The sequence below is a fragment of the Oncorhynchus masou genome, chromosome 27, assembly GCF_036934945.1.
Source record: "Oncorhynchus masou masou isolate Uvic2021 chromosome 27, UVic_Omas_1.1, whole genome shotgun sequence".
In the NCBI taxonomy this organism is placed as follows: Eukaryota; Metazoa; Chordata; class Actinopteri; order Salmoniformes; family Salmonidae; genus Oncorhynchus; species Oncorhynchus masou.
This window is the reverse complement of record NC_088238.1, coordinates 44359857-44387085: the sequence shown is the minus strand read 5'-3', so window position 1 is coordinate 44387085 and position 27229 is coordinate 44359857. Positions and strand designations below refer to the sequence as shown.

Genomic DNA, 27229 nt, shown 5'->3' with positions numbered 1-27229 from the left:
CATACCAGGATTACAAAGGATGTCACTGTGTCCAATGAATTAAAAAAAAAATGAATATTTGATCCGTTGTTTCAAATGTAATTTAAGTAGAAATTGTAGTCAGCCAAGTGGAAAGCGTGTACAGGGGATTATTCATAGATAATGGGTGAATGGGAAGTCCCTCCTTGCTTTTTTTGAGACATGATTTAGGCTACATTTGGGGACTATTGTTTGAAAACATGGATATTATTTGGATAACAATCAAATAAAAAAATGGACCCATAACAGCGGAAGTCGTTCAGATAGTCATCACAGGACAATGCAACTTTATTTTCATTGTCATCAATAACAAAAATCTAACGGATCAGTTGTAGAAACAACTACCGGATAAGTGCAATCAAATCCAGCGACAAATCCATAAAAGAGCTTCGGTTGCAATTAATGGTGTATATAGACGAAACAGCGAGGATCCTGTGAGTGTGAGGGACTATGCGGATTCCGATATGGAGTTACCACCCAGTGAGTAACTAGTAATGCTTTAGTTTTATTCTCCTGGGGTTGAATATTTTCATGGTTTGACAAAGGACGACCTGAGTTGATGGTTGAATGCTCTTGTCTGTGTTGGTGCGTAAAGAGTGTTTGCGCATCCCTATCGGCTTTATCGTCTTTTCGCATTGCGGATGGGAGGTAAATACACGTTTTAGCAGGTTGCCAAAATCAGTGATGCAAACAAAGCCTGATATATCCTTGCTCCGATGAGGAGCCGGAGGCTACTGCATTTGGCTCTGACTGGGAGATGCACGCAGCACTAAACTCTCCACGTGCAGCGTCTGGAGAATGCGGACAAGTGCTCTGAGCATGGTTGGGATTAAATGGACGGATGTCCTTTGCAATACCTGTTGAGGAGTGTGTGAACATATTTGATCATTTCGCGCGATGTGTTTAAACGATGCCGCACTGCTTTGCAAATGTTCCACAATTCAAGTAGAGGTAAGACCGTTTTATAATTACTTGGTATATTATAACCTAAAGAAGATATTATATCCACATTTTCGGAAAAATAATTAGCTATGTAGCCCAAGTAATGTGTAAGTGTTTTGTGAGCATTTCGATGTCCACATGATGTGAGCAGTGAGCTAGTGGAAGTTAATTACAGTAAAAGTAGTTTATTTTCACACAGAGGTTTTGACACAGCGAAGAGCTCAACTGAGCTAGCCTACATGCGTAAAGTCTCCGAATTATTAGCCTAATGAGGCGAAGCATGGGGGAGCTTTATCCCCGCGGTTCCAGCTCAGTGGAAATAATTACGCACGGGTCTCCCTGAGCCACACACGTTCAGTATTGGATTTGAAGCTGCATGCTGGTACAATTACCATGTTGCACTTGATTGGGGATCACTAAGAAAACGAATTCCAATACATATTTAAATAATGAAGCATTTGATTATTCCATTGTCTTAACCTTAGAGTATCATTTGACTTCCAACATTTAAGTAATAGCTTCTTCAATATACTGTACAGTACCTGTCAAAACTTTGGACACACCTACTCATTCCAGGGTTTTCCTTTATTTTTCCTATGTTCTATATTGTAGAATAATAGTGACGACATCAAAACTATGAAATAACACGGAATCATGTAGTAACCAAAAAAGTGTCAAACAAATCAAATTATATTTTATATTTGAGATTCTTCAAAGTAGCCACCCATTGCCTTGATGACAGTTTTGCACACTCTTGGCATTCTCTCAACCAGCTTCACCTGGAATGCTTTTCCATCTGTCTTGAAGGAGTTCACACATATTCTGAGCACTTGTTGGCTGCTTTTCCTTCACTCTGCAGTCCAACTCATCCCAAACCATCTCAATTGGGTTGAGGTCGGGTGATTGTGGAGGCCAGGTCATGTGATGCAGCACTCCACCACTCTCCTTCTTGGTCAAATAGCCCTTACACAGTGTAGAAAATAGTAAAAAAATAAAGAAAAACTATTGAATGAGTAGGTGTGCCCAAACTTTTGACTGGTAATATAAGTGACAAAAATAATATTGTCCAACTCATTGGGTATCTCCCCGAACCTCATAGGCTATGCCATGTCTTGAAATATGCAGATAGGCAGATAAAAAGTACAATAACATTGTAAAACTTCTGACAGCCAGCATTCTATCTCAGCACATGACTTTTGGACTTTATAGCACTCGAAGAAGGCATTCATTATTCAGTCATTGTTAGTTTTACACTTAAGACACGACTCTGCTAGTGTGCTGTAGAATTTGTGAAATTTGCCAATTGTATGATGCGTTCTATAACTGAGTTTATACTGGATTAAAAATGTTGCTAACTGTAATTTTGTTCCAATAGTTTAGAAATAGATTTTAAGAGGTAAAAAACTTTGGGAGCCACGTCATTCCAAAGATGGTTTATTCTACCTGTAAGGAGTATGCTGAGATTCTTCCACTTAGATCTGCTTTCATGTTGTTGAGTAACAGGATTAGGCTATGTTTATAGATTTGTTGTTTGTTGTCACTTATCAAGCATCCTATTTCATGTTATTTTGTGGTCCACTTAAGGGATTGCTGTAGCTCATGCATTGTTATTTTTATTTTTCCTTTTTCCTGAGATTTTTGAGTATTACGCCAATATTTTTAACAAGGGGGCATTAAGTTTTCAATATTAGTCAGGTGTATCAGGAGATCGTCATGAATATAAACTAAAATAAGTTTAGTTTATATTAATTTGTATCAATACCGATACCTGTTACATTTGGGTCCTATCTAATTATTTCTGCATGCGGTTCAATTGCCAGTGCAAACAGGAGGGGAGAGGGAGGACATCCCTGTCTCATGGCCCTTTCTAAAGCAATGTTATTAGATAATGTATTATTTGTGTATTTTTTGCTTTAGGATATTTATATAATATTTTTATGAATTATATTATTTCAGATGGAAAGTTGAATGCTTCCAAAGTTTTGAATAGAAAAGACCCACTCAAGATGATCAAACGCCTCATGGTTAACAAATTCATATGTGAGTACTTTTTTACCCTTCACCATACCATGAGTACCAACCAACTCGGTAGCCTTATGGTTACCGTTTCCTCTCTGAGATTGGAAGGTTGAGCCGATGGATTGGGGGTAAGGCCCTGCCCTGCGGTATACTGACGTCCTGTCCAGGGGGTGTGCTTGTACATCAATATGCGACACGCTAACAGGAGAGTGAGGCTCCTGTCCTATGTGCCGTTCTGGCTCTGACAAGGCTATTTACTTACCATGGATAAGGAAATGGATGTGTTTCCTGTTAGTTAACTAGTTAACATGACTCTGCAATGTTGAGGCAGCCAGGAAGTCAGGCTTCTAGTTAATGCTGATTCATGTTAGAATGCGATGAGTTTACATTTCTCAAAGGATCATTTAGCAGAAAATTGATTTCCACAGAGGAAGTTCAGGATTCCACCCTTTGACATTGCATTACATTGGGATTCCTCACAGGAAATTATGTCATATCAGTGTGACCTGCTTGCTGATTACTTAAAAAAAAAATCAGTAATTTTGCAGATGCTCTTATCCAGAGTGACTTACAGTTAGTGCATTCATCTTAGACTAAGAGTCTAAGAGAAAAGGCTGCAGGTGTAGTTTGTCATTATACATAATTTCTCTGTCACTCTTCCCAATTGGATTGAAGTGCTGAGTTCGCCTTGAGAATAAACCAAGGTCATGTAGCAGTTATTTGAATGATTAAACGTCAAGCGTTGATTGAATTCGTAATAAAAGTCCTCTCATAAGAGAGCATCAGTGACAGCTAGGTGACCTTTGGGAGAATAATCTGCCACACTCTAAGTCTGGTGCTTGCCAAGGTGCATAATCAGTGCACAGCACAGAACTAGACCATAGAAAGGCAAAAATAGAAGTCAAATCTTTGGTGATTTGGCATTTGGTGCTTTTGCCACTGGTCCTGTTACCTTTACGTTTGTCCAACTTCCAGGACTCAGAGTACCGGTGCTCAGCTCGTGGCTGGCAGACATGCAGCGTAGACTATTGGTGAGTATTGCAGAGTCACCCAATGAGGGAGTCTGAGAGTGAGTAAGTGAGTGCACACACTCTCATTCACCTTCACACGTAATGCCCTGGCAAAGGTCACTCTGTCAACTTGTTGTACAGAGTGATAGAAGGGTGTGGTATTTAGACATACTGCCCTAAATGAGGTCAGTTATGCTGCTTTCACCCACAACCTCTCAGAATGGAATGAGGTGTAAGGTTATAGTGCCATTAAAACTTTACTTTGTCCTGTCATTACATTGTGTCACTACTCCCTAAGTACCTGGAAGGGGTTAAACATATGTGTATACTGCATAAGTTTAGCTGTATACTTCACACACACAGACACCCCCGCATGCGTGTGCACACACACACATGCACACGCACGCACACACACACGCACACGCACACACGCACACGCACACACACACACACACACACACACACACACACACACACACACACACACACACACACACACACACACACACACACACACACACACACACCTGCTGCTGGCTTAAATGCTTATCAGTCCAAAAACAAGTTCACGTCCGCACATCAATGTTCTAGAACAGGGGTCTTCAACCATTTCTTGCCCAGGGACCCCCACCCAGGGAACCCAATCATATGTCAGCAAAGCTTGCATTATTTTGACCTACCCACATTTTAATTGGAAGGGGAAGTGGACTCAGAGCTGCGTAGCTATGTCACAATGGATCACAGGACTATCGTCTCTGTGGCTTTGGACATTGGACTGAATAAAGGTTTAGTTTCTCATCTCCACAGGGCCAGTGTGAAGTTCCAGTAGGTGGTGAGGGGGTGGATGGAGTCAAATGGAGAGCCGACGCAAATAAGCCAGTGCTTATAACTGGCTCAATTCTAGCACAGTGGGACAACACAGACAGACAATATAAAGAGGTTCTTTGAGAAGTCGCCAGGGTTGGTAGCCTACGAGGCGGACGTTGTCTGGTGCTGTACACCCAAACACAACCTACGTGTCAGGGTGAAGCATCCTACGTGTCAGGGTGAAGCATCCTACGTGTCAGGGTGAAGCATCCTACGTGTCAGGGTGAAGCATCCTACGTGTCAGGGTGAAGCATCCTACGTGTCAGGGTGAAGCATCCTACGTGTCAGGGTGAAGCATCCTACGTGTCAGGGTGAAGCATCCTACGTGTCAGGGTGAAGCATCCTACGTGTCAGGGTGAAGCATCCTACGTGTCAGGGTGAAGCATCCTACGTGTCAGGTTGCAAGAGGGGGTCAAATTGTTACCTCTGTGAATCCCGGTCTCTTAATTCAAAGGGGCTCCAGCCGTCCCACAGCCAAAATGGAGTAAATATGAATCAATAAAAAAACATCATCTGGTGGAACGCAGGTCACTTATACTCACTCATTGTTCAAAACAGATATCTTGCTTGATAAGCCAACTCTTTATGTATAAACTGCCTAAACTCAAATAATTGGCTAAAATTGGGCTAAAAACCACAACAAAATGGTTCCTGGGAAACAGCAGCGGAGGCTTCCAGTGTCTGACCTGGCATGAGGCAGCCTTGGAGGGCTGTCTGTAATCCGTAGCATCTCACTGCGTCACACAGTCAGGCTGCAGTGAAAGAGCTCATTCAACGGGATGCCCAAATGACCTGCAGCAGTGTGGAACAACTCCATAGAGCTGTCAGTGTAACCCATAGGGGTTACCACTATTAATATGGAACAGTTTGCACTAGGAGAAGTGCCCTGCAGACTGAATGTATGGAAAGGCCTGCTGAGCCCATTTTTACCAGGCTGTAACTAGAAATACCACACGTCTCCCACACTAAGAACACGCATGCCCCCATTATGCGTGATGTTCAGTAATACATAGACCGTAGATTTCCACAAAAGCACTGCTATGTGCTGTGTACAGTAGCATGGTGCTGCCCGATTGACATGGACCCTCATGGAATGCGAACCACTCCGTGTGTGTCCAGGGCCACATCTGATCTCATGTTCTGGATGACGGAGGCCCAACAGGGGAGACTCATTGCCTTGCTTGCATGTCAGGTGTACCAAGTAACTCCCAATTCAAAGCGTTATTCTTCTACAGTGTGAATTAAATTGACTGAATGGAACAGTAGTAGTTTGTCTGGAGAAGCAAGCTGTGGCGAGCATAGAACAGTGTCCAGTCTGTGGCACAGCATGACGCCAGAGCAGGAAAGAACAGTTTAGATGTCAAAGGATTCGGCTGACTGAGGACTAACCTGTGTGACTGGTTCGTGTGTTCTTCATAGGTTCAGAGATTCAGAGGGGTTCGCAAAAGACTAGTAGATGGGATCAGAATGTGGGGCACGGAGATGGAGGAGGGGATGCTACAGACGATGGGAGACAGGGAAAATGACTTGACTTGGGATAAAGGGATGTGGACAGAATTATGAGAGACGAATCGAGCCAGAGTGGGCTGGGTAGAGAGAGGATGACACTCACATGCATAGGCCAGCATAGCTCCAAGTAAATGGTATTTATGTCATGATAATGTAGTTTAAACAGTAGAGGTGTGTGGGTAAAATCACTGGGGAAGCCAAGCCAGGAAAAAAAGCCATATTGCAAGATACAAGTTGTGATAATTACGTTGTTTGTTCTATAACCTGCTAGTTCATATGCCTTGCGACCGTGATATATATAGGCCTAAGGCCTAGACAATACGAATACACAGTGGCAGAATCAACCTTTGTTTCATCACAAAACCGGAGAGCAACCTCTGTCTGGCGAAGTCCACAAAAGCATATTGCATGTAACATGATCTACAGCATGGTCAAGCAAGTTAATGTTTCCCGACATTTCCGGACCACTAAACAGCTACTGATTTAGAACCACACAGAGTTACCGCAAGTCGCAACGAAAACAGGAACTGCCTCCACTATTCCGGCACCATTTCAACATCATCAAATCACCAATGCTTAGTCTAATACAGTGACAACTAAAATATATATAAAAAAGATTTAGTCCAATCAACATAAGCTAAATATAATCTGGCTGTCCATGGTTCTGATTTGTGTTTGTGTGTGTGTGCGTTTGTGCAAGTATAAAAAAAACATGTTGACTCACCCTACTGGCAGAGAAATGCCAATGACATCATCAATGATTTTTAGTTGTCCTAGGCTACCTGGCTAAAATGCTTGCTCGCTAGCCTAACTTCCTTTCATGGGCAACATTAGCTTCTCCCATTCTTCTCTGCAGATCTTCTCAAGCTCTGTCAGGTTGGATGGAGAGCGTCGCTGCACAGCTATTTTCAGGTCTCATTAGAGATTGGGTTGGGTTCTTGGTCACCTCCCTGACCAAGGCCCTTCTCCCCCGAATGTTCAGTTTGGCCAGACGGCCAGCTCTAGGAAGAGTCTTGGTGGTTCCAAACTTCTTCCATTGAAGAATGAAGGAGGCCACTGTGTTCTTGGGGACCTTCAATGCTGCAGACATTTTTTGGTACCCTTCCCCAGATCTGTGCCTCGACACAATCCTATCTCGAACCTGTACGGACAATTCCTTGAACCTCATGGCTTGGTTTTTGTTCTGACATACACTGTCAACTGTGGGATCTTATATAGACAGGGTTGTGCCTTTCCAAATAATGTCCAATCAATTGAATTTACCATAGGTGGATTTCAATCAAGTTGTATAAATATCTCAATAATGATCAATGGAAACAGGATGCACCTGAGCTGAATTTCGATTCTCATAGCAAAGGGTCTGAATACTTATGGAAATAGGGTATTTCTGTTTTTTATGTTTAAGACATTTGGAAAACTTGTTTTTGCTTGGTCAGTATGGGGTGTTGTGTATAGATTGATGGGGGGGGAAAAATATTTCATACATTTTAGAATAAGGCTGTAACGTAACAAAATGTGGAAAAAGTCAAGGGGTCTGAATACTTTCCGAATGCACTGTACATCTAGCTACATATTGAACATCCATCCTCTCAGTCCAGGGGCACAATGTTCATACATTCCTATTCATGAATTCATATTTATGGTTGGGTCAGAATCACTGTTATAATCCTTGGCCAGTACGGAGAATTGAGTAAAACCACAAGTCCAAATCCCTATCTCCTTCCATGGCTAATTTAGGAAATGGCCAATTTTAGCTAGCTAGCTAGCCACCGTTTGCGACGCTTGGATGATTTCTCCGGTGAGATACATTCAGCCTCTTGCGAATTGAAGGTAAATCATGAAAACACAGAGACAAAAGAGAAATTATTTGACATGTTTTTGTATTTTTTTCTTGGTCCATTTTTTGGGGGAAGCCTGGTTTCCCTTGGCATCCCTGAATACACGCCACTGAGTTGAAATGCCAAGTCACGGCCTCCCAGGCTGTGTCACAGCCAGCCGTGACCGGGAGACCGATGAGGCGGTGCACAATTGGCCCAGCATCGTCTGGGTTGGGGGAGGGTTTGACCAGACGGGATTTCCTTGTCCCATCACGGTCTAGTGACTCCTTGTGGCAGGCCGGGTGCCTGCAAGCTGAATTCGGTCGCCAGCTAGACCGTGTTTCCTCCGACACATTGGTGCGGCTGGCTTCTGGGAAAAGCGAGCAGTGTTTGCAGAAGCAGTGCGGCTTGGCAGGGTTGTGTTTCAGAGAATGCATGGCTCTCGACCTTCGCCTCCAGAGTCCGTAGGGGAGTTGCAGCGACGGGACAAGACTGTAAACACCAATTGGATATAACGAAAATGGGGAGAAAAATGGGTAAAAGTTTAAAAAAATACAAATAAATAGAAAATGCCTAGCTACAGATATTAATTATATACATAAAGAAAGAAAGGGTGTCATTCTTTGCACCAGCACAAGTAGTTGGAGCTCCTTGTGTTAAGGATACGACATCCCGAGTCCCGCTTGTGGCCAACACTTGTGCCAGTTCAGAATTGCATTTGACCCACCAAGTTTATACAGACCCATGCAGTCTATACCTAGTTAGTCACCCAAGCTCAAATCCACCCTTAGCCCCTACCCCTTCGATAACGTTTGACCAATTGTGTATGGGTGTTACGCTACATATTGTTTATAACTGGTTATGGGTGGTAATGGTAGGGAGTGTTGAGAGTGTGTTTGCTGAAGCCCCTGTGTGTGTGTGTGTGTGTGTGTGTGTGTGTGTGTGTGTGTGTGTGTGTGTGTGTGTGTGTGTGTGTGTGTGTGTGTGTGTGTGTGTGTGTGTAGGACTCTTTGCCTTTCTGCTGATGCTGTTGGAGTGGACCAAACCAGGGCTATCTAACCCCCTGCGTCCGATCTGTGACGTGCGGGTCCTCAAACACTTCATTGAAGAGGCCAGAGATGCTGAGGCAGCCATGGTGAGACATTACACACCACATCCACGTCTGGTCTGGCCTCTTGATGGCCATGAGCTGGTGCTATTTACAGAGATAGTCAGAGTAATAGTCACATTTCATCTCACATTTCTCCATCCGTCTTCTAATCTATCCATGTTTCCTTGCCCCGTTTCTCTTCTCCATCCACCCCCCTCTGATCCCTCTCTCAGCTGGCATGTAAAGAAGGATGTGGTCTTGCAGAGCCCATCACTGTTCCCCAAACCAATGTAGACTTCAACGTCTGGGAGAGGAAAACTGTGAGTAACAACAGTCTCACCCTCTCTCTTTCTCTCTCTCTCTCTCTCTCTAAGAATCAATCCTGTTATCCCATTGTAGAGTCATAGAAAGAGAGAGTTTGGCCATTGAGGTTTCAACCTAAATCACAAGGCTCTGGTCAACTGGTGAACTATGTCTGTGTGTGATTCTGTAGGCACTGGTGCAAGCTCAGGAGGTTCAGTCTGGCCTGTGGCTGTTAAACCAGGCCATCGGCTCGCTACGAACGTCCGTCACCAACACAGCGCTGCACAGCCACATAGACAACAGCCTCAGAATCATCTTCAGCATCGGACAGGTGCTGCGCAGCCTCAACATCCAGGTGAGCTAGGTCACAGAGGTCAGGGTTCAAAGGGCAAAGGTCAATGGCAGAGTGAGGTTGTGGCATGAGGACGGAGTGGTGAATATTGAGGTAAAATAACTGTCAGGCAAACAGGTGAACAGGTAATCAATCAGTGCTGTAATTCCCACCATTTCATTGTAGTTATTATTGAATGACTTATCGATGTTGCCATTGGAGACAAGAATTGGAATGTTCACTATCTTTAGTTCACTTAGGGCCCTGTCCAGGCAGATGCATTCCTACAGACACACAAGGTTTAATCTGAATGACTCAGTTACTACTATTCCCACACTGTAGAGCTTGCTAGTGGAGGGAAGGGGGGAAGAGTGGAAGGGGGTCTGTATGGTTGTGTCATACGGACTGTAAAGAACTGTCATGTCTGAGAAATTCGAAGAAATCCCTTGCCAGTGGGGCTGGTTCTTAGATAGTAGCAGAAATTCCAACAACCACAATCGCTTCCACCAGTGAGGTCACTGACAGGCAGGCAGAGTTCACTGGGTACACGCCAAGGCCATGGAAAGACAAACGGAGCTCCAGTCACTCCATCTGTACATTCAGGCTCAAGGGCCACTGAGAGGTTTCTTAGTAGAGACATCAAACACACATTGCCGAAGGCTTGTACCCTGGTGAAATAGACCTACTGCTGATATGCACTATCAGGGTGAGGTAGTAATGGCTTACACGTAACAGGGATTAAGAAGTAACTATAAAAATGATGGTAATCAGACCCCTGGATCGTCTGGATCTTTGTGTCAAATTAAATTTTGGATTAGTCAACTCATCTCCAGCCTGTTCACTTCCCAAGTACTAGGACATGGGTATTCAACTCTTACCCTACGAGGTCCAGGGCCTGCTTTTTTTCTGTTGTCCCTGATAATGACTTACACCCACCTGGTATCCCAAGTCTAAATCAGTGCCCGATTAAAGGGGAACCATTTTTAAAAAGCAGTGGAACTGGCCTCAAGGTCCAGAGTTGAGTTTGAGGGCACTAGGATAACATGAAGATTTCTCTTGGATCCTTCACATCGCTGTGTGTTTCTTCTTCCGGTCAGGAGTACACCCCTCCAGCAGGGGGAGTGGCTGGAGGTGAGGGGACATGGCGGGTGTCGTCTGCTTCAGAGCTCCTCCAGGTCCACGTTAACTTCCTGCGAGGCAAGGTGCACCTCTTGCTGTCCAACGCACCCATCTGCCACCAGGGTAGCAGCTGATTGGGGCTCTCCAAGGCAGGGCTGAACTGATTGGAGCTCCCTCTGGCAGGGGGGGGCGGGCTCTTACACTATTGACCCTGCTTGTTGCCAGGTAGAAGTCTAAAAGAGGAGAGTGTGTGGACCAGATCCTCTCAGGACAGAATGAAGCTATGTGGACAGAATAGTTCCTATTGGACCTTTAAAAGAACAAGAGCAGGGAGCACCTTGTGAATATTGACATGAGGGAGGAATGTGGTGAAGAAGTCAACAACGAATGGGGCCCATATAATGCACCGCTCTACGGCTCTTCAGTACTGTGTGTGTGTGTGTGTGTGTGTGTGTGTGTGTGTGTGTGTGTGTGTGTGTGTGTGTGTGTGTGTGTGTGTGTGTGTGTGTGTGTGTGCTTGCCTGTGTGTTTTAGCATGGACTGTGAGTTCTCACCGCCAAGCACTGGACAACCCACGTGGATTTCACCTGATGACACCTTGTTGGAGTTGTTCTGCACTGTACCTGACTGACAGCATTGACAGCCTGTCAAAGTCCAGGAGGAGGAGGCCTAGCCTATACCACAAACTCTTCAAACTTCACCGCCCACCTCATTCTTAACACACAACACTTTTCCAACTGCTGTTTATTAGTGTCCTTAAATGAATTTTATATTGCTCTTTGTAATTACTTATTTATAGTTCTAAATTTAAGCTCGACTCACTGCCATGGTGAAAGTATTCTGAGAGATATACTGTAACTATGAACTAGAGGCCACCGTTGGGCTCCAACGGTTAATCACAATCACTATATAACGCCACTGAACCATGTAAAGATATTTGTATACGTCAATATCCAACTGTTCACTCCTGTCTGTTACCCTTCATAGAATAAATGATCTGTGTGTTTGTATGTACTGTATGTATGTATGTGCGATAAAATATCTGTTTTATGCAACTCTTATAACCCTATTTGAACGGACTAGAGGTGCGAGAGACAGAAGCGGAGGTTCAGTCGGGTTGAAGGAGGAAACGATTGAGAGGAAGGGAAACGTGAGAACTCTGAAGCTATGCTCTGATTATCAGTGTCTGGCTTATGCAGACCAGTGCTCAACTAGAGCTTTGACGCAGATAGCAAGACTGCCAGGACAAATATTGATTGGTTCTTATGATGAACATCCTGCATGCCTGTTTTGTCTCTCTTATACCTTCCTTCAACCAGCAGCCAATCAACCCGAATCCTGGGAACCTTTGGAGTCGCTGACGTTGAGGATGCTTTCACTTTTGGGATTAGATTTGTTCTTCTGGGTAGTTTTGCTTCTCGTTTGAACATTTTACAGTCACAGTGCAGATGTTTGTACATGTTTTTTGTCCTGTTTGTATCAGTTGTTTTGCCCCCTCTATCATAGTGTCATTTGGTTTTTAAATACAAAATATCATTCTTTAATTTAAAAAAGGATGGATGAAAAAAAGGCAAGAGGAAGTTTGTTTGTCTGTGTGATAATTGCATCACTTTTGTTGTCCTGTCCCCTGGAGATATATCTGTGGTTTGGAAAGGAAGCCATGGGTAACACTTCATTTGGATAGTTCTTTATTTGGATAGATGCTCTACAGACTACAAGTAACATTTCATCTACTAACCCTAGCTCTAACCCTAAACTTAACCATTACCCGTATTCTAAACCTAACCTAAGCAAGCAGTTGCTTATCAACATATAAACTGAGTGTAAAAAAAATAAGTAAAGAATAACTTCTTAATATGCAGGTAGCCTAGTGGTTAGAGCGTTGGACTACTAACCAAAAGGTTGCAAGATCAAATCCTGAGCTGACAAGGTAAATATCAGTCATTCTGCTCCTGAACAGGGCAGTTGACACTGTTCCTAGGCAGTCATTGAAAATAAGAATTTGTTCTTAACTGACTTGCCGAATTAAATAAAGATATATTGAGTAGTGTAAGCAGTGTACAAAAGAAGCATTTGAATGCCACCTAGTGGAGATTCACTGTTACTAACTGAAAATAATGACTGGATGATTGTCAGTTTTACACTTAATGTTTCATGGAAAAAAACTTCGGTACTTTTCTTATTTTATTACACATGTACAATAAATACTGTATATACATTCAAATACTGAAGCTAAAAACATAAATTTGTATGACGTAAAAAAAACTAACATTTACTGACTTGACAGAGTTTGGATGTCAATGTTTGGCATTGGTAGGTAAAATGCATAACTGCATATATAGTTGGTAAACTTAAATCTGACCAGCAAATTACAAAAAATATTACTTAATTCCCATAGTCAACTAATATTCAGTGATTACACTTTTAAAAAATCTACAAGGTTTTATGTATGCTTTAAATCCACATCCTTTTCAGAGCATGTATTCCCATGTGGAACAGGAGTATTGTTGCTTGCATGAGTTAGGCTGCGTTTACAAAAGGTAGCCCAACCCTGATATTCTTTTCCCACTAATTGGTCTTTAGACCAATCAGATCAGTTCTGAAAAGAGCTCATGTGAAAAGATCTGATGTGATTGTCAAAAGACCCATTAGTGGAAAAAATATCAGAATTGGGCTGCCTGTGTAAATGCAGCCTTAGTGTGGTCTGTCCCATTTCTTATGGGAGTTTTTTTTTTCAGGCAGTGAGGGGTTGGAAATGATGGCATGAAACATCACATCTTGAAACTAACAAATATACTTCTCTGACTGACATGCATAACAAAATGACAAAGCTGAGAAAGAGCTTCCAAAAGCTCTGAAATCAGCTCAGTTCATAGACACTTCTCATTATTCCCCACATCTGGATAACAGCCACCGCAGAGGGTTAGGATATCCGGCAGGATTAACCAGGTGAGATACCCCCTGTATGACTAGCCCCCATTACTATATTACAGACACCATGACAATGGAGGTAGCTAACCATATCCAAGCTAGGACTGATGGTGATGCGTTTTGGGTCACTGTGGGTCTGGGTAGAACACTTTGATATGAATAGCCGAATTATTCCGAGTGCGTGTCATGGGTTCCCCCGCCTCGTCCGGGTCCTCAGGCTCCAGATCGTCTACTAGCTCCACTGTAGACGTGTTGGCCGCCAGCTGTAGTGCCCCCTGGCTGCTGGCCTGGAGCTGCAGGGCGATGTTGATGGCCCTATTGATGGCCAGGCCCAGACCATGGACGCAGATCTCCCTGTGGCCTCCTCCCTCCAGCAGCTTCTGGCAGCGGGCCAGCTGGGCACGGAAGTCTGTCTTCATGTTGACGTACACGTCATTGCGGCGCTTGGGCAGCTTCCTGGGGAGACGCTTGCGGAGGGTGTACTCCACAGGGTCCATCTCCACCGCTGTGCCACTGCCGTCGGCCGGGGGCATGATGATGCCTGGGGTTGTCTGGGGGACGGAGGCAGAGATAGGGCTGTGTGGTTCTGTCATCACGATTGAGTCAGTCAGAAACAGGGAAGTAATGGAATGGAGCACTGCAGTAATAGGTGGCAAAAACAACAGGAAAGGAAATGTCAATGACAAGAACAGACGATCAACACAATCATCTTTCAGGCAGAAAATATACTGCTTAGCCAATTTACTGAAGGTTCTGAAATACTCAAATACCAGGGAGGTCGACTGGTAGCTAGCTAACGTTGTCTAGATTGGAACGTAATGTAATTTAACCGTTACACTCTGCTAAAATGTGTCACTCCAAACAAAGGTAGTTAACGTTAAGACAAAATAAGAACGTGAAAGCAATCAGACTGTACCTTCAATCACGGTTTGCAACCAAATTATTCAAATTTTGACTCTATCGTGCTGGGGAACTCAGAACCTGAGAGGTTTGTGAACTTCTGGAAACACAGAGGTGCCCCGGAAGTAATCAATACGAAAACGTTCTCCTCCATCAGTTAATATTATGAAAATACATATCAAATACAGTGCTGCGCCACCCTCTGATTACTGGTTAAATAAAATCGTATATTTGAAGTCTTACCAAGCTACTTTTTAAATATAATGGTTAAATTGAATATCCGCGATAATAGTATATGGGGCGTATTCATTACGGAAACAGTTTACTGTTTAGAAACAAAACGGAAACAGCACAAACGGAACGAACTGAATTTGACCAATATAAACTGTCGTTTACGTTTTCCGTTTGGAGTAAACGGGTTGCAACATAATCTGCATAACGATTACACCCCTGTTGTTACAACGCCCACCCCCTGTAAACAACCCAAGTGAAGTGCAGTGTTGACGTGTGTGGCTCGATTACGGATATACCACGACAAGCGCTTGCGAGCACGCTAAAATGCATTAGATTCAGCCTAATTGCACATCATTATATTATTATAAGTTATACATGCTGTGCAAGCGTGGGATGGTTGGTCTGAAAATAGCATAACATTAGCAAACAACGCGTAACACAAGTCAATGTTACGTCACGTGGTGTGAGTAGGGCGGCCATCTTTCTCTGAAAACACAAACAACAAGAGTAAGGAGCAGACTTCTCGACTGGACATCAACACGCAGCGACCGTAGGAGAGGGGGTAAACAAATCAAACATTGAACACGACTTCATGAGAGTATCAGTACCATTCTGTTGGAGGAGGATGTTTACAGAAAGAGAAAGGAAACCAATGCATATGAATTAAAACCGAAGATTGTACAGAACAAAACGTATTTAAAAATAAATAAATAAACTCCATTAATTCAAAGGTAAGCTATGGTTCTTTGAGCATTTTGGGGAATGGTTGACACGGTCATCTATAACGTTACATAGTTAGCAAATCACTTTAATCTGAGAGGGCCCATACAAACGCGAGTCCGGTGCCTAAATTCTCTCTTAATGAAATGATTGGTGTTTCAGAAGATGGGGCTCTGAGCGAGCCGTAGAACGACGGCATTATTGGTTACCATTTCTGTTTTATTGGTTTGTTTTGCTCGGGTTGTGGAAGGCCATAGTAAGCAGCGGGGTAGAGTTGTAGGGGCGGCCGATTGACAAGGGAAGGGAGTGTGTTGATTCACACACACGGACACTCCGCCCCCTTCGCCATATCTTGTGTCATTTGAACCTTGCATGGAAACCGAATGTCTTACACGGCCAGATACTCATTGTTAATGTTATGTAATTGAAATACATTGATAAGCAACAATCTGTTTAACATTTTATCTCAAGCGATTGTCCCGTGCCTTTTCTGATAGAGGTGTTTGATGCTCGAGTCTTGTCCGCGTTGCTTACTAACGTTACATGGCCCAATGGTGGCTGCTACTAAATTCCAAACGAGCAAGATTCTCTAGTAAATCAATGAATTGCCACAATGGTTTAAGGAAAACTATATTTATCAGTTATCTGGCATTAAAGACCGCAACAAGTACATAGTATGTATGACTTTATTTTGCTGAAAATAACACCTGAATCCTACTATACATTACTAGCTAGCTGTATTTCCTAAACCGACCCATGGTACACCGGTTGGCCATGGTGTTTACTGTCATTGTTGCTTGCTAATATTACAGAAACACAAGACGAGGCGTGATTTAACGTGACCACGCCCCGAGTAGGGAACAGCCGTAGGGTACTTCCTTACTCTCATGTAATTAGCCTAACTTTTGGTGGCATCCTAAGCAAACTACTGACATTTTTTTTGTTGTCGTTTCAATAAAGGTTTTCAGCAGGCTCACAAGTCGTTATTAACATACTTGGCTGTCACAACAACAAATTATTTGCATGATATTTATTTTGCCAAACTAATTTGTTACTGGGCCTGCTGACACTGACTGTAAATCTGTCCCATCATACTTACATCACTGTTTGTTTACCCCTAACTTTTTGCCGGTTAGCTGGTTGGCGAGTGAGAAGTTAATCTTGATCTAATTTGTTAGTATTAGATATGTTGCGTAACTACTTCCAGTCTTTGCCTGCCCTTGATTGGTCTAGGTATTTTTTTTAAAAGTTGAGTGGACCACCGAATGCTGAAGCACGTAGTGCATAAAATCATCTGTCCTCTGTTGCAACACTCACTATCAAGTTCCAAACTGCCTCTGAAAGCAACGTCAGCACAAGAACTGTTCGTCGTGAGCTTCATGAAATAGGTTTCCATGGCCGAGCAGTCACACACAAGCCTAAGATCACCATGCGCAATGCCAAGTGTCAGCTCGAGGGGTGTCGCTGAGTGGTTAGAGTGTTGGGCCAATAACCAAAAGGTTGCTGGATCAAATCCTGAGCTGACAAGGTAAACATCTGGCGTTCTGTCCCTGAATAAGGAAGGTGACCCACGGTTCCCTGGTAGGCCGTCATTGTAAATAAGAATTTGTTCTTACCTGACTTGCCTAGTTAAATAAAGGATACATTTAACAACAAAAAACAAAGCCTGTAGCCAATGGACCTTGGAGCAGTGGAAACATGTTCTCTGGAGTGATGAATCACGCTTCGCCATCTGGCAGTCCAAAGAACGAATCTGACCAGGAGAACGTTACCTTGCAGAGTGCATCGTGCCAACTGTGAAGTTTGGTAGAGGAGGAGTATGGTCTGGGGCTGTTTTTCATGGTTTGGCCCCATACGTTCCAGTGAAGGGAAATCTTAACCCTACAGCGTACAATGGCATTCTAGACGATTCTGTGCATCCAACTTTGTGGCAACAGTTTGGTGAAAGCCCTTTCCTGTTTCAGCATGACAATTGCCCCCATGCACAAAGCGAGGTCCATACAGAAATGGTTTGTCAAGATTGGTGTGGAAAAACTTGACTGGCCTGCACAGAGCCCTGACCTGAAACCCATCAAACACCTTTGGGATGAATTGGAATGCTTACTACGAGCCAGGCCTAATTGCCCAACATCTGTGCCCCAGCTCACTAATGCTCGTGGCTGAATGGAAGCAAGTCCCTGCAGCAATGTTCCAACATCTAGTGGAAAGCCTTCCCAGAAGAGTGGAGGCTGTTATAGTAGCAAGGGTGGGGCCAGAATATACAGTGTTTGGAAAGTATTCAGACCCCTTCCCTTTTCACATTTTGTTTCGTTACAGCCTTAATCTAAAATTGATGAGAAATTGTTTAATCAATCGACACACAATACCCCATAATGACAATGCAAAAACAGGTTTTTAGAAATTTATATTAAAACATACCTTATTTACATAAGTATTCAGACCCTTTGCTATGAGACTTGAAATTGCGCTAACGTGCATCCTGTTTCCATTGATCATCCTTGGGAGTCCACCTATGGTCAATTCAAGTGATTGGGGTTGAAAGAATTGTCCGTAGAGTTCCGAGACAGGATTGTGTCGGGGCACAGATCTGGGGAAGTGTACCAAATAATGTTTGCAACATTGAAGGTCCCCAAGGACACCGTAGCCTCCATCATTCTTAAATGGAAGAAGTTTGGAGCCACCAAGACTCTTCCTAGAGCTGGTCGCCCGGCCAAACTGAGAAATCCAGGGAGTATGGCCTTGGTCAGGGAGGTGACCAAGAACCCGATGGTCACTCTGACAGAGCTCCAGAGTTCCTCTGTGGAGATAGGAGAATCTTCCAGAAGGACAACCATCTCTGCAGCACTCCTCCAATCAGGCCTTTATGGTAGAATGGCCGGAAGGAAGCCAGTCCTGAGTAAAAGGCATATGACAGCCCACTTGGAGTTTGCCAAAAGGCACCTAAAGACTCTTAGACAATGAGAAACAAGCTTCTCAGGTCTGATGAAATGAAGATTGAACTCTGGCCTGAATACCAAGCATCACATATGGAGGCAACCTGGCACCATTCCTATGATGTGGGGTGTTTTTCAGCATCAGGGACTGGGAGGCCAGTCAGGATTGAGAGAAAGATGAACAGCGAAAAGTACAGAGATCTGCTCAGGACCTCAGACTGGGACGAAGGTTCACCTTACAACACGACAACGACCCTAAGCACACAGTAAGAGAACGCAGGAGTGGCTTCGGGACAGATCTCAATGTCCTTGAGTGGCCCAGCCAGATCCTGGACTTCATCCCGTGTGTACTTTCCCCCCCCCCAATTTCATGATATCCAATTGGTAGTTAGTCTTGTCCCATCGACGCAAATCCCCTACGGACTCAGGAGAGGCGAAGGTTGAGAGCCATGCATCCTCTGAAACACAACCCTGCCAAGCTGCACTGCGTCTTGACACACTGCTTGCTATACCGGAGGCCAGCCGCATGAATGAGTCAGAGGAAACAATGTAGAACTGCATGCGCCTGGCCCGCCACAGGTGTCACTAGAGCGAGATGGGACAAGGACATTCTCCCCCAACCCGGACGATGCTGGGCCAATTGTTCACCGCCTCATGGGTCTTCTGGTCGCGGATGGCTGCGACACCACCTGATAGAGCTTTAGAGAATCTGCAGAGAAGAATAGGAGAAACTCCCCAAATACTGGTGTGCCAAGCTTGTAGCATCATACCCAAGAAGGCTCGAGGCTGTAATCGCTGCCAAAAGTGCTTCAACAAAGTACTGAGTAAAGGGTCTGAATATTTATGTAAATGTGATTTATTTAAAAATGTTATAAAAAAACAGTTTTTGCTTTGTCATTATGGGGTATTGTGTGTAGATGAGGGAGAGGGGGGGCATTTTTAATCCATTTTAGAATAAGGCTGTAATGTAACAATTCTGAATGTTAAGGAGTCTGAATACTTTCCGAATGAACTGTATGTGGTAGTAGAGAACACACACAATGTGTTGTGAAAGATGTTAAAAAATGTAATGTAATATTTTAAATTGGAAATAACTGCCTTACTCTTCCTAGGATCCAGCAACATTGTCTGTTGCATTGGAAGAAACTGATGGGAATCCTTGATAAATACAAACGATACAAAATATTAAAATGAATATCTCAAAAGTACCCTTGTTGATTTAGTTAATTCTAACGTGGTTTGGCACAATATACTCTTCAAGTTCATTGCATTTCCAGAGTGGGCTCTCTGCTAATTTTGAAGTTATGAGCAACACCAACACAGTGCGTGGGAACATGGATTCAACGGGAACTCTGCTGATGATTTGCTTCATGTGCTATCCTGATTGGTTAATGACATATAATGGAAATATCTATGTATAAAATGGGTCATCTTCCCAAGTACTAGAGATCTTACTCTGGAAAGCTGACTTGTTTGAAGATGTATATTGTTCCAAACAAAAAATTAAAAGGTTACTTTTGAGATTTTCATATTTTTAATGTTGAATAAATTAATGTGAACATTTTTAATTTCAGAATCTAGACACTCTATTTTAGAGCACACTGAAAATATAAAAAATATTCAACTTTTATCTAGGATTTTTTTTTCCTGCTTCATTCTGTTTATTGTTAATGTTGTTTTGTGTAGGTTAGGGGCCTTTTTCTGTGTCAACACCCTTTTTATAGATGAATTATGTATGGATGTAAGATTCACTGATATGAATCAGTTCCCGCTCAAGTGTTGTGTTTTATTCTGAAAAACAAACCCTCATCTGTTGTGACTGATGCTTCCTCTCCTTCAGTTCAGTAGCCTATCCTATAGAACTTTTATGTATGTGACTCTCAGAATAACATCTGTGCACAGTGAGGGAGACAGGCCTTACCTATCATTGGCACGAGCAAATCTATCTCTGTTCTAATAGGCTATTTGGACATCTGCACGGTACCTTCAGCATTCAGATGCTGAATGGCTTTCACAGTGTCAAATCATAGGTTTTATTAATTTGCTTGTCACTCAACTAATTGTCACCAAATGCGGTGTAGAAGTGTCTTTTTTTAAATCTTTTTTTTTTACCAGCGTATTTTTAGCCTACCGGAGTGGACGCAACTCATATCCATCTGCTGATTGGGGTTTTCGATTGTTCAGGTTCACCATAAGAAAGTTTCGGTAGTTTTGCTTTAAACAGTCAGTGTATTTGGTCATTTTTACATGAAGCGGGTAATTTCATTAAGAACGGCAATTTTTTTTTTTTTTGAGCCATTTTAACCATTTGCTTTTCAGACGGTGGTAAAATCCAAAGCTGCATGATATTAATTGGCTAAATGCCATGATAATTTCTAAAGATAAATATTGTCATAGTACTAGCTCTCAACAATTTTATCTGTGAAAATGACCAGTTAATCAGTGGTTGATGGTGATTTCAGATAAAAAGTGGGAATTGCCCCCAACCCTAATCTGATAGTGGGGTAGTAGTTGCTCTGTCTGCACTATGGCAAAAGTACCTACATACATGGACACTAACAAATAGCCACTCAGTTTAGAGAAGTTATCGCAGACAGATCCAGCTCCGAGGCCCAGCCCCTGAGCTCTCGTCAGCAGCAGACACTATTTTAAAATGGAAAATGTTAGTGCATCGAGCCGAATTGCATTCATTTGTGCCTCCTAATCAAACCGACTCATACTGAATCGTTTCAAACTAAAACATATCGTTCCTGTATCTTATCGGCGCCACTGTTTCTCAATGCATATCAAATCGTTCATGAAAGGAGACATGCACATCCATGGACTGATTTAATTAGCTGCTAGTCCACCTATTCTTAGCTGTGCATCTCAAGAAGACGAGAAGCCATAGAATTACAATCACGTGACAAGATTTCTATAGTGAGAGGGGCTTTTCAAACTCTATGGGAGCAGCAATGCAGGCTCATAGGTGTCTGTCTGTTGGGTGTCTGTTTTTACTGCAAAGCCTGGGGGTGGCATTCTGTTGCTTGGATATTGTTGTTGCCATGACGTTTGCAGGTGCCATCTCCATCCAGGTGCATTGTTTTTGCAAAGGGGTGTCATCACTATTGTGTTAGTCACTGGGGGCGCACATTCTGTAAACATGGGAAGTCGTTGACTAAGTTAATTATTATTGATGGTTATTATTGATGGCAAAGCTCTTGCGATGTCCATTTGATGCAAATTAATAATCAACATGGATAAACCCAAACGTTCTCAGTGGAAGGCTACAGTAGCCATCTTATTCTACGGAAAAAGAAATGTGAAAATGTTTTAAATGCTTAAACAAGTTGACTCTCAACACTCTGTCTAAGCAGTCCAAACTGCATTAAATGTGTCGTTCCAACACACAAATTCAACTACATAGATTGCCTGTCTGCCAAGCTGTGACTGGGTGTGTTTGTTTCTCTCTGTCTGTCTCACTCTACTTGCTATCGCTCACTCTCTCTTTTCTTGTTGTTTACAGCAGTTTGAAGGGAGGTGGACAAGAATCAAAGGTGTCGTCACCTAGAGGGTCAGTCAAGCCACATTTCAGTCGGAGAGGAAACGACAGGAGAGAAAAGCAGGAGAGGAGGAGGGAGAGAGTCGCGTCTGCTCCTGGCAGCTGTTTCAGCAGCCTGTTCTGTTTTCCCCTGCGTTTTGATTTAAATCGAGATTAATCTTCTTTTTTTCCCATGTCAAATGTGATATTACTGCTGTTGTCGTAATCATTATTGTTACTATCGAGTATTTTATTTTGTTTGTTTTCGTCAACTCGTTTTCGGATTATTCCAGTTTCTTGTTGTTGTTTTTTTTTCTACAACTTTTTTTCCCCAGTTGTGAGCAGAGGCTTCTTCCAAACTGTCCTCATATCCATACCAGTACTCTATCCCCTATACACACCTGAAACAGGCAGCTATTCTCTATCTCTGTGTGTGTTGGGGAGCTCTGTTACCACAGCTGTGTAAGCACCACTCAGCCTTCTCACTCAGCCTTCTCACTCAGCCTTCTAAGCCAGTCCTAGCCTGGTCCAGCGAAGTCCAGCCTGGTCCACTCTTCTGGACAGGGTAAGAGCTGTGTGTGTGTGTGTGTGTGTGTGTGAGCATGGCATTTGTTAGTTGGTGTGTGTCAGGGTTTCCGTCAGGAAAATGTGGCACTGGATTTACCAGACATTTGAGAACTTTACAGGGCCCATATGCATTGGGTGCGTAACCTGATTAAGCCGTCCACCCACTGTGCTCACAATGACAGATTAGGCTAATTCTACAGAACATGCAAGTCGAGGATGCAATGACGTAGGGCTGTCCCCGACTACAAGTAATCTTGGTCAACTGAAAGTCCTCTGTTCGAATGTGTATTTGTCCATATAGACACACCCTATGTGTTTTTAAAAAATCAAATCCGCTATATATGTGTTGAGCTTGTCTGACACTTGAAGCTCCCTGTTTGATGAAATGACACACAAATGACTTAAGAGGGAGATCAAGATAACCAGAAGAAGAAAAACGTAACCTGTCCCGACCATCCTCTTACCTCTCCTACTGGCTTTCCCAGATTCTGCCGTTACTCTCCTGAAGTTCCCGGTAACAGGCCAAACGAGGAGTCGGTAAACTTTCTCACGTGGAATGCCAATTTATCTTCCCATATATACGGTTCTGCGTGCCAGTTATGGTTTTCATTTTCGCGGAACAGTTTCATTTCATAGTAACATCTTTGTATCTCGATCATTGTCATCTGAAAATATCCATTTGAAATTTAGACAGAGGGGAGATCTAGTATGCAACAACTCGCATGGGTTGCTTGTTTGTTTAGCAACAAAACCAACGCGTGCACAACCAGGGGGCAAAACAGATGGGGTAAATACGTTTGCACAATGAGTACTTGTCTCTCAAATACATTGTTAGTCTTTGGTTAGCTAGTGAATTTTAGCCATATTAGCATTGACATGAAACCAGTCAAAACACCTCAAAACAAGGCATGGTATCGAGAACAAGATGAAACGAGCTAAAAAACAAGCCATTTACGATTTCCCACATGGCGGTTTCTTGACATTCTTGCTAGCAATCTGGCCATCCAGAATCACAACAGCATGCTGACTTCTGCCTCATGGAAGCGCGCCCATCGTTTTAGTGATCTTGTCAGCTAACCCATCTATCTATATGACTAGGATTGTGCATTTGGCTACTGGACAATGAAAGAAAGTTTATATTTAAAATAGTTTTCTCCACAGATATGGTCTGATGTTGGCTAGGCTACTTTGAAGCAAGGTAAGACATGCCTCATAATATGTAGTAAAACGTTCCGGTTTCAAACAATTTTAAGTATACGTTTTCAAAATGCATACTGCCTCCAGCTCATTGCAAAGAGATGTGTGACGTGCTGACGAAGCCGGCTTTCCGTTGCCTATGCATTTGCTGTTTGAGATGCTGTAGCAGCACCTCTCGCGCTGCCTGACAGATTTCCATTTCAAACGCTCTGTATGCGTTTAAATAAATAAAATGCATATACTGTACACGAGGCAATTTAATTCCACTAAATTATGCAAATGACCTTATGGATTGATAAGCATGACCAGTCAAATGTATTTCCATCAATGAATAGGTTAAAAGGCTTTATTTCGCAATGTGATTTTTGAAATTTAGTTTCTCTTCCGGACAATTGGCCAACGGCAATTTCATTTATCGGCTTTTGACATTTCTTTTTATCGGCCGAAAGCCTGCAATTACCGGCTAACGGAAACCACGGTGTGTGTGTCACTCACAGATGAATCCTTTTCTTGCTCCTGTTTCCAGATACTCAGCTCTGTAAAGACGTGAGGAATATGACTGCTGAGACACTTAACTTCGGCCCAGAATGGTAACTCGTCTTTGTCTTCTTGAACACTTCTGTCCATCTACCTCTCTTCCTCTCTTGCTGCTCTGTTCTTACCACTTTCTACTCCGTATTGAACAGGCTTTAAAAAATCTATTCCTTCCCTTACCCTCTTGCTCCTCTTCTCCTTCTATTCTGTCCATTTCCTCCTCCTCTCCTGGCTGCTTGAGCCCTCAGTAAATGTTTGTGTGGAGATTCATTTGAGGAGGGAGTCGTAGGCCTTGGTTTGGTAGCAGGCCAGTGGTTGGACACCTTTTTAATAGACTGTGACTACTGGCTGGCTGCTGGTGCCGTGTGCATTTTAGTGCTCCACCAACCAACATGGACCGTATCCACAAAGAGTCTCAAAGTAGACGTGCTGATCTTGGATCAGTTTTGTCTTTTTGATCGTAACGAATAACATTGGACTATATGGAGTGGATAGATCCTAGCATTCCTACTCTGAGACACTTTGTGGATACGGGCCCAGATCACTCCTCAGACCTCGCTTTCCGTGTGGCAACACACACGTCCATGCCCTCTTCCTTCCCTTTTTCTTCAAAAGTACCTTCTGTCGTAGTGGCTTTGGCCCTATCTGCACGGGACTACTGTTACTATAGAACGTTGCTTATGTAATTATTACTCCAGCGTGTCCATTTTTCCAGTGGACGATTTGGACTGGATTAGTTTGACCAAACTGCCCCGTAATGATTTATTTTCGTAATTTAAAAATGGGACCGGTATGACGGAAGCCTGGAGGCTCTTCTAGGCGTGAAGGTATTTGAAGTGTCTAGGGATAGCCTAATGTTGACCTAATGGCCTTCAGTTCAGAGAAAGTCTAAATATTAATGTGTGAACCATGACCTGTAACCTATGCAGACATTTAATTAGCTGACATTTGGCAATTTATCAGTTCATCGGCACAATATCGTCCACTTCATCTTTTTAAGAGAGAAGTACGGCACTAGGACTGTTGATATGTAACAAAACAGATCTTTCATCTGTAGGCTATGTGCATAGCGCTTTGTTTTAAGTGTCAATTTGGTCCCATGTTCTTACCCCAACTGGGTGCAGCACCTGTTAAACTCTGTAATATCCCTCAAAACACAGGGATGAAGATTCGCACGGGATAAGTATTATAAGAGGACATTGGAGTTTGCTGAAAACACTAGGTTTTTTTGGGCTGGGATATCAACCTTCCTGCCAAGTAAAAATGACTGCTATGGAAGATTCGGACAAGACAAAAATGATGGATGTGGTGATTTATGCTCGTGCACATGATTACATTACCTGAGCTCCCCCAGTAAAACTTAACCCGTCCGAATAGGGCTTTTGTCAAATGTCTGTGCAATAGTGCTATTGCTTGCGTCACGACATGTCTTGGTATTTAGCCCATTTCATCATGTGTTTGTGTGTGTTGACTTCGTTCTCCTCCCTCCTGTGCCCCTCATCCTCCTCCTTCCTCCCCCAGGCTCCGTGCACTATCCAGTGGGGGGAGTGTGACGTCCCCCCCTCCTTCCCCCGCCATGCCAAAGTACAAGCTGGCCGAGTATCGCTACGGCCGAGAGGAGATGTTAGCACTTTATATCAAAGAGAACAAGGTGAGGAGGGGGAAGCCACACGGTGCTCAGTCTTATGAAATGGGTGGTTGCAATGACCAAGATGAAGTCTCATCACTACTACTACTGGTTCTACTACTACACCACTACGACAACTAATACTACACCGCTACTACTACACCAATTCTACTACTACACCACTACTACTACTGATGCTAATATTATACCACTATTACTACTACTACACCACTACTACTACTATTATTACACCACTACTACTATTATTATACCACTACTACTATTACACCGCTACTGCTATTACACTACTGCCATTACACCGCTGCCACTACTACTACACCACTACTACTATACTACTACACCACTACTACTACTACTACTACACCACTACTACTACTACTACTACACCACTACTACTACTACTACTACTACAACACTACTACTACTACTACTACTACTACTACTACACCACTACTACTACACCACTACTACTACACTACTACTACTACACCACTACTACACCACTACTACTACTACACTACACTACTACTACTACTACACCACCACTACTACTACTACACTACTACTACTACTACTACTACACCACTACTACTACTACTACTATCACTACTACTACTACTACACCACTACTACTACTATTACACCACTACTACTACTACTATTACACCACTACTACTACTACTACACTACTACTACACCGCTGCTACTACTACTATTACTACACCACTACTACTACTACTACTACTACTACTATTACACCACTACTACTACTACTACACCGCTACTACCACTACTACACTACTACTACTACTACTACTACTACTACTACTACACCACTACTACACCACTACTACACCACTACTACTACTACACCACTACTACTACTACTACTACTACTACACCACCACCACCACTACTACTACTACACCACTACTACTACTACTACTACTACACCGCTACTACTACTACACCGCTGCTACTACTACTATTACTACACCACTACTACTACTACTACTACTA

The 27229-nt window shown here is 43.1% G+C and overlaps 3 protein-coding genes across 10 annotated transcripts in view; 2 read left to right on the top strand and 1 right to left on the bottom strand.

Annotated features, from left to right (window-relative positions):
* The first annotated feature begins 367 nt into the window (after positions 1–367).
* On the top strand, positions 368–12570 carry LOC135515361 (erythropoietin-like). 4 transcript variants are annotated; one of them, XM_064939037.1, is made up of 5 exons: positions 368–498; positions 9187–9317; positions 9506–9592; positions 9766–9930; positions 11004–12570. In XM_064939037.1, exons 1-5 carry the CDS (start codon positions 483–485, stop codon positions 11157–11159), a joined length of 555 nt encoding a protein of 184 aa, XP_064795109.1. In that variant the 5' UTR covers positions 368–482; the 3' UTR covers positions 11160–12570. The 4 variants fall into 4 exon arrangements, with proteins under 4 accessions (XP_064795109.1, XP_064795107.1, XP_064795106.1 ...); XM_064939035.1 differs by lacking the exon at positions 368–498 and adding an exon at positions 540–666; XM_064939034.1 differs by lacking the exon at positions 368–498 and adding an exon at positions 540–969.
* A 626-nt stretch (positions 12571–13196) lies between these two features.
* LOC135516256 (ribonuclease P protein subunit p20-like) lies at positions 13197–15250 on the bottom strand. Of its 2 annotated transcripts, none has more exons than XM_064940413.1 (2): positions 14873–15250; positions 13197–14507 (listed from the first exon to the last, which is right to left on the bottom strand). In XM_064940413.1, the coding sequence occupies exon 2, from the start codon at positions 14487–14489 to the stop codon at positions 14082–14084; it is 408 nt and encodes a 135-aa protein (XP_064796485.1). In that variant the 5' UTR covers positions 14490–14507; positions 14873–15250; the 3' UTR covers positions 13197–14081. The 2 variants fall into 2 exon arrangements, with proteins under 2 accessions (XP_064796485.1, XP_064796484.1); XM_064940412.1 differs by having other exon boundaries at positions 13197–14593; positions 14873–15239.
* A 49-nt stretch (positions 15251–15299) lies between these two features.
* The window catches only part of LOC135516255 (GRB10-interacting GYF protein 1-like), a 34170-nt gene continuing 22240 nt past the window's right edge, over positions 15300–27229 (top strand). For 2 of the 4 annotated variants that reach the window (XM_064940410.1, XM_064940411.1), the window contains exons 1-5: positions 15300–15821; positions 22249–22828; positions 23992–24028; positions 24554–24617; positions 26083–26212. In XM_064940410.1, coding sequence (XP_064796482.1) covers positions 24583–24617; positions 26083–26212 — 165 coding nt within the window. In that variant the 5' untranslated portion in view covers positions 15300–15821; positions 22249–22828; positions 23992–24028; positions 24554–24582. The remainder of the gene's footprint in view (positions 15822–22248; positions 22829–23991; positions 24029–24553; positions 24618–26082; positions 26213–27229) is intronic. The other 2 variants (XM_064940408.1, XM_064940409.1) reach the window with 2 other exon arrangements.